The sequence below is a fragment of the Piliocolobus tephrosceles genome, chromosome Y (assembly GCF_002776525.5).
Source record: "Piliocolobus tephrosceles isolate RC106 chromosome Y, ASM277652v3, whole genome shotgun sequence".
Lineage (NCBI taxonomy): Eukaryota > Metazoa > Chordata > Mammalia > Primates > Cercopithecidae > Piliocolobus > Piliocolobus tephrosceles.
This window is the reverse complement of record NC_045456.1, coordinates 20,008,916-20,015,804: the sequence shown is the minus strand read 5'-3', so window position 1 is coordinate 20,015,804 and position 6,889 is coordinate 20,008,916. Positions and strand designations below refer to the sequence as shown.

Genomic DNA, 6,889 nt, shown 5'->3' with positions numbered 1-6,889 from the left:
CTTGAAAGGAGTGATGGCGTGAAGGAGAGATACCTGGACCAACCACCACACAACCCTTATAAATAATTGATACCCTTGGTTTTGATGCCACATCCTCTTCCATAGTTGTTGGTTGAAATGACACGTGATTCCAGGTGAGCTTTTCCAGATAAATTGCCCTGGAACTTCAGACTTTGTCGGGTGAATCGATGTGGAATTTCAAAATGGGCTGGAATGTCTAAGATGGGTATGTCCAATATTCAGCTCAGTGTGGGGAAACTGGTGGTGGCCAGGGCTGGTTGCAGGCTGACTTGTAGGGGTGACAGTTCACCTGAGAAACAAAAAGACATGCAAGTCCTGGTTGATGAGGAGTGATTTCACAGACAGATAGTGACCGTGGAAGTCAATGTTGAAAAAACAGATTCAGGGCATAAGGGTGCAGGTTTGTTACACGGATATATTGCCCAGTGGTGGGAATTGGCCTTCTATCCCCCAAACAGTGAACATAATACCAGATAGGTCATTTCTCAACCCTCATCCACTCCCACTTTCCCCCTTTTAAAGGTATCCAGTGTCTGTTATTCCATTCTATAGGTCCATGTATACCCATTTTTAGCTCCCACTTATAAGTGAGAACATGTGGTATTTGATTTTCTGTTTCTGAGTTATTTCACTTAGGATATTGACCTGCAGCTCCATTTATGTTGCTGCAAAAGATAAAGTTTCATTCTTTTTCATAGATGCGTAGTACTCCTTGGTGTGTGTATACCACATTTTCTTCATCCAATGAACACTTAGATTCATTCCATGATTTTGCTAATGTGAATTGAGGTGCAATAAACATGTAAGTATAGGCGTCTTTTTTGATAACGTATTTTCCTTTGCGCAGATAATCATTAGTGGAGTTGCTGGGTCAAAGGAGTAGATCTATTTTTACTTCTTTGGAAAATCTACATACTGCTTCCTACAGAGGTTGTACAATTTACTTCTCAGCAACAGTGTATAAGCGTTCCCTTCTCTCTGCACTCTTGCTATAACATTCATCTGTTGTTTTTGGAAGTCAATGTTTTTCTACAAGACCTTCATATTGGCTATAAATAAAAGTGATACCTTGGAAGAGAGTCTATTTCTGGACAGCCAGAGAGGGAAATGGGAATGGTCAGCAAACATACCGGGATTGAGCTTTGTTATTTTGGTCTGGCTTGAGTCCATAAATGGAGTAGCCTTTTAGTGGAACAAAATTTCCTTCATTATAATGGCAGTTGCCAGAGGCAATAACAGTGAAAGAGCCATTTAAAAAGTCAAAAACAGAGGAATCATTTGACTAGAACCTTCAATGGCTTTGAGTCACTATGCCAGACAGCTCAATTATCTTATCTCTGCCGTGAAAAGCTGTCTTTTTCTTGTACTTACATCTCTTGAACAGAATCTCACATAAAACATACCCTAATTACACAGTCCCTATTAGACACTACACCAGGGACTGCTTGGCTTTGATGGTGCCCAGATTCTCTGAAGTCTGCAGAAATCCACTGCAGGCAGAGGCATTTGGGTGGACCATGTTCCCAAGATTATCACTTAGTAAAAAATGGCTCTCGGGAGAGCCAATTTGCATGTAGGGTGTTCTGAGGAACCAGTGTCGTACTGCCATCCTAAGGCTCCCTTATGGCAATGCCCGAGTTATGTATAATTACAGCAGCCATGGGTCTAGAGCTTAAGCCTCCTGCTTCCATGGAACCAATGCATTCAGTGACATTAATTAAATCCCACCTAATAAAAACTGTATTCTAAAACTTGGTGCAGTAGAAGGCTGAATAACCTGACCCTAGATCAAGGTACATATTGTGTGGCTGAAAAGCACTTGACTTTGTTAGACTTCATCTTTCTCCTACATAGGACTAGGTCGCCAGCCTAGAAAATCTCAAAGGTGCCTTACAACCTTTGAATGCATTGGTTCCATGGAAGCAGGAGGCTTCCCAGCACTCTGCCTTCTCCCCATTTCAGGCATCTCTGCACACCCGTTCCGTACAAGAAGGATGTACGTCTTCCCTGCATCCGTGGGTTCTGCACTGCAGGAGTAGCTCCCCACAGCTGGTCCACAGACCATCGCCCATCCCCCCAATTGTCGCCCGAAGAGATGAGAGGGCTTACAACAGTGGGGACAGCTGGTGCCAGCCCCTAACCCTACTAAACTTCCATCGAGACCCTTACAGGGCTTTCCACTGGGAAAAGTTGGGGAAAACCCAGGAACATTCAGAAGTGCAGTGACACCATGTCTTGGATGGCTTAGGAAGGATGCCGCTTATCCTGGGAGGCAGGATTGGGTGCTAGAAGTCTGGGCAGGGGGCTGTTTGAATAGCTGAGGTGAGAAAGTGGGGGGAAAAGTGACATAGCAGGTAAAATACAAGGTAAATTAAAGCATAGCCATCTGAAGAAACAACGTTGGACTATATTGGGCAGATTTAAAGACTATTCTGTGTGGGCAATCATGTTATCTACCATGCCTCCCATTTTAAATTCATATTTTCTTAGAATGTTATTATTCTAACGTACATTTAACTATTTCCAAGCACAGAATTCCGTGGCATTTAGTACACAGCATGCATAATATTGTACAACCATCATCTCCGTCTAGTCCCCGAACGTTTTTGTCACCCTCAAAACAGAATATCACCCCCATATTCATCAAGCAAAAGTTCATTTTAATTATTAAAAAAAAAAAAGACAGGCATCAGAATTTTGAGCCCTAGTCCACGCTTTTTGTTTTGTTTGTTTTTTGTTTTTTATTTTTTGAGACAGAGTGTCGTTCCCTCATCCAGGCTGGGATGCAGTGGCGCGATCTCGGCTCACTCCAACCTCCACCTCCCGGGTTCAAGCGATTCTCGTGCCTCAGCCTCCCCAGTAGCTGGGACTAAGGGCGCCGGCCACCATCCGGGCTAAGTTTTGTATTTTCAGTGGATATGGGGTTTTACCATGTTAACCAGGCTGTTCTTGAACTCCTGATCTGAGGTGATCCACCCGCCTCAGCCTCCCAAAGTGCTAAGATTACAGGCGTGAGCCACGGAGCCCGGCATTTTTGAAAAGCAATTCTTGATTTCATTTATTTTAAAAGGATCCTCTCTCTTCCCTCTGTTATGGTGATTTTTTTGTGTGGCTTAAATAGTACATTGAACCCACTAGATGGCACCAAACACTAGCATTTAAAAAAAAAACACACACAACTCAGAAATCAGTGATTTTTGACACATTCTAGTGTTCTTTCTTAGACCTTCATGTGAGGTTTAGCTGGGGGGTGAAAATGCATGAATGACAATGTTTTTGCAATGGAAGGAGCTATCTGGTGCAGAGAACCCATCTATATAATTATTATTGCATCATAGGTCAACCAGGTGTTCTTAGAATGTGAGAAAAATACAATTTCCCCATCATTTCCAGGTGAGGTCAACCAAAGGTGAGTGAAACTGGCTCAGTCACCTGCTTGGGGCACTTCCAAGGTAAATGCTGCAGGCTCCCAGAGAAGAAAATCAAATACACAGGGATAATGAGACTGTGCAAATTAAAAAAAAAAAAAATCATAATCGTAGTGGAATAGCTTAATTTTTTTTTTACAATGGAGGTATTTACCTGTCTGAGCTATTATGAATAAAAATGCATGGTATCTGTGAACACATCTTTGTCTACAGGCTATTTCTATTTTTTTCTTCTGGTTACATGTTTAGGTTCACATGCTGCACTATTTTTCAAAAGTTGTTTCACTTTGCACCTGAGAATGTAGGAGGGTTGTAGCTGCTTTATATTCATTGCTTGTTATTGTCAAGCTTGAAAATGTTATTTGTGCTCATGGTCATGTGTCTTTAATTTGCATTGCTCTGATCACTGATAATGGTGGGGATCTTTGTTTATATACCTATTGGCTTCGTGTGTGTGTGTGTGTGTGTGTGTGTGTGTATTATTGTTCTGTGAAGTATTTGTTCATTTATTTTGTCAGTAGTCTATTGGGTTGCTTGTCTTTTGTAATTGAGTTGTTTATATATTCTGAATATATAATAAATATATTTTATGTAATATTTTCTCCCAGTGTGCGGCTTATCTTTTCTTTTATTAATGATGTTGTTTAAAGAGAATTTTGAATTTTGATAAAGTCCACTTCATCAATTTTTAAAAATATTATGGTTCATGCTTTTTGTGTCCTAGCTAAACAATCTTTTCTTTTCTTTTTTTTTTTTGGCAACCTCCACCTCCCGGGTTCAAGCAATTCTCCTGACTCAGCCTCCCGAGGAGCTGGGATTAGGCTAATTTTTTTTTTTTTTTTTTTGCATTTTTTTTGTAGAGATGGGGTTTCATCATTGTTTGCCAGACTGTTCTCAAACTCCTGACCTCAAGTAATCTGCCCGCCTTGGCCTCCCAAATTGCTGGGATTACAGGCATGAGCCACCACTGAGCCCTAAATAATCTTTTCTATACCAAATTCAAGAAGAGTTGTTCATGTGTTTTCAGCTAGATGCTTAATAGTTCAGCTTTTTCATTTAGGCCTATGATACATTTTGATACAACCTTCTAAATAGTGTGGAAAAAGGGTATTTTTTTTTTAATTCCTAAAAAAATACTCAGTTATTCTTACACCATTTCTTGAAAAGCTTATTCTTTCCACATTGAGTCAATTGACCATGGATGTGTGGTTCTATTTTATATCATTGTTTTCCCTGTCTGTCCTACTGCCTGTGACACATGATATTGATACTGTTGCCTTCTAGTAAGTCTTGAATTTAAGAAGCACATGTGCTCTAATTTTGTTGTTCTTTGTCTAAATTACTTTGCTATTCTAGGTCCTTGGCATTTGCAGGTAAATTTTGGAGTTGGCTTGTCAATATAAAAAAAATCCTGCCGGGCGCGGTGGCTCAAGCCTGTAATCCCAGCACTTTGGGAGGCTGAGACGGGCGGATCACGAGGTCAGGAGTTCGAGACCATCCCGGCTAACACGGTGAAACCCCGTCTCTACTAAAAATACAAAAAACTAGCCGGGCGACGTGGCGGGCGCCTGTAGTCCCAGCAACTCAGGAGGCTGAGGCAGGAGAATGGCATAAACCCGGGAGGCGGAGTTTGCAGTGAGCTGAGATCCGGCCACTGCACTCCAGCCTGGGCTACAGAGCAAGACTCTGTCTCAAAAACTAAAAAAAAAAAAAAAAAAAAAAAATCCTAATGAAACACTGATTGGCATTTCGTTGAATCAGTAGATCAAGTAAGAGGAAATTATCACCTTAACAATGCCAATACTTTCAAATAATAAAGATGACATATCTCTCTATGTATTGGTCTTCATAAATTTCTCTCATCAACATATATATTTAAAAAATTTCAGCGTTCAGGTGTTGCATGGATTTGCTAAATCTGTCTCTCAGTACTACTTGCTATTGTAAATGACATTTAACATAATTTGTTTTCCAACTTTTTGTTACTAGTATAATTTAACTTTCTTTTTTTGAGATGGAGTCTTGCTCAACATGTCGCCCAGGCTGGAGTGCAGTGGTGCCATCTCGGCTCACTGCAAGCTCTGCCTCCCGGGTTCACGCCATTCTCCTGCCTCAGCCTCCCAAGTAGCTGGGATTACAGGCATCCACCACCATGCCCGGCTAATTTTTTGTAGTTTTAGTAGAGACGGAGTTTTTTCACCATGTTAGCCAGAATGGTCTCCATCTCCTGACCTCGTGATCTGCCTGCCTCGGCCTCCCAAAGTGCTGGGATTACAGGCGTGAGCCACCATGCCTGGCCTAATTTAATTTTTAAAATGAGCAATGTATTCCGTGATCTTCTAAATCCACTTATTATTCTGGTAGCTTTTCTGCAGATACTAGACAATTTTCTACTTGCAAGATCATGTCATCATGAATACAAATATTTTACTTCATTCCAATACATGCCCCTTCCTTCCTTCCTTCCTTCCTTCCTTCCTTCCTTCCTTCCTTCCTTCCTTCCTTCCTTCCTTCCTTCCACTGAATAGGATTCCCAGTAATATCTTTAACCTTTTTGTTTTACCCAAAAAGCTAGGCAGCTGCACCCTGCATTCGTGTTTCATCTTTGGTCTGCCTCAGTGATGAATGCTTTCTACAAATATGGCTGTCTCTGTGATTTCTCATTCAACACCATTTTCTCTTAATGTTGAATTTAGACTGGTTGCAGAGGAGCTCTTACCATGAGTCCATAACACACTTTCCTCATTATTGCCAACAAGAAGTATTTGTCTTGGACTTCTGGTTTCTCCTTCCACGGAGAACTGATTTTTCCTGGACATTAGAATTTGCAACCAGGGTTATTTTCTCTGTCTTTTTTCACAGCCCTGTGTGGCTTCCACTGCTTGTGATTCTGAATATCTTCTATCTCTTATTCTCATAAAAAGGAAGTTAGTGTTTCTGTTTTTCACCTCTATTGTGTTTTTTGAAATGATTTCCAAGTAGAGGAGAGTTCAAGATGGACTTTATTACACCATTTCTAACCAGAAATATTTCTCTTAAATAAGCGTTGTAGTAACACGGTCTTGAGTCAGCTAGGAATAGTGGGTGAAGATGTAAAAAGACTTACACTGTTTCCATTTAGTAATGGGGCTGACTTGGCGACATAAGAGGATTTCTTTTTTATTTTTATTTATTTATTTTTTTTTTTTGAGACGGAGTCTTGGAGTCTTGCTCTGTCGCCCGAGCTGGAGTGCAGTGGCCAGATCTCAGCTCACTGCAAGCTCCGCCTCCCGGGTTTACGCCATTCTCCTGCCTCAGCCTCCCGAGTAGCTGGGACTACAGGCGCCCGCCACCTCGCCCGGCTAGTTTTTTGTATTTTTAGTAGAGACGGGGTTTCACCGTGTTAGCCAGGATGGTCTCGATCTCCTGACCTCGTGATCCGCCCGTCTCGGCCTCCCAAA

The 6,889-nt window shown here is 41.4% G+C and overlaps 1 protein-coding gene across 1 annotated transcript in view; it reads right to left on the bottom strand.

Moving 5' to 3' along the window:
• Window positions 1-2,086, bottom strand: part of LOC113223394 (CD99 antigen-like) — a 30,666-nt gene extending 28,580 nt beyond the window's left edge. The window contains exon 1 of the mRNA XM_031935001.1: window positions 1,998-2,086. Within this exon, the coding sequence (XP_031790861.1) occupies window positions 1,998-2,086 (89 nt within the window). The remainder of the gene's footprint in view (window positions 1-1,997) is intronic.
• Between the last annotated feature and the right edge of the window lie 4,803 nt (window positions 2,087-6,889).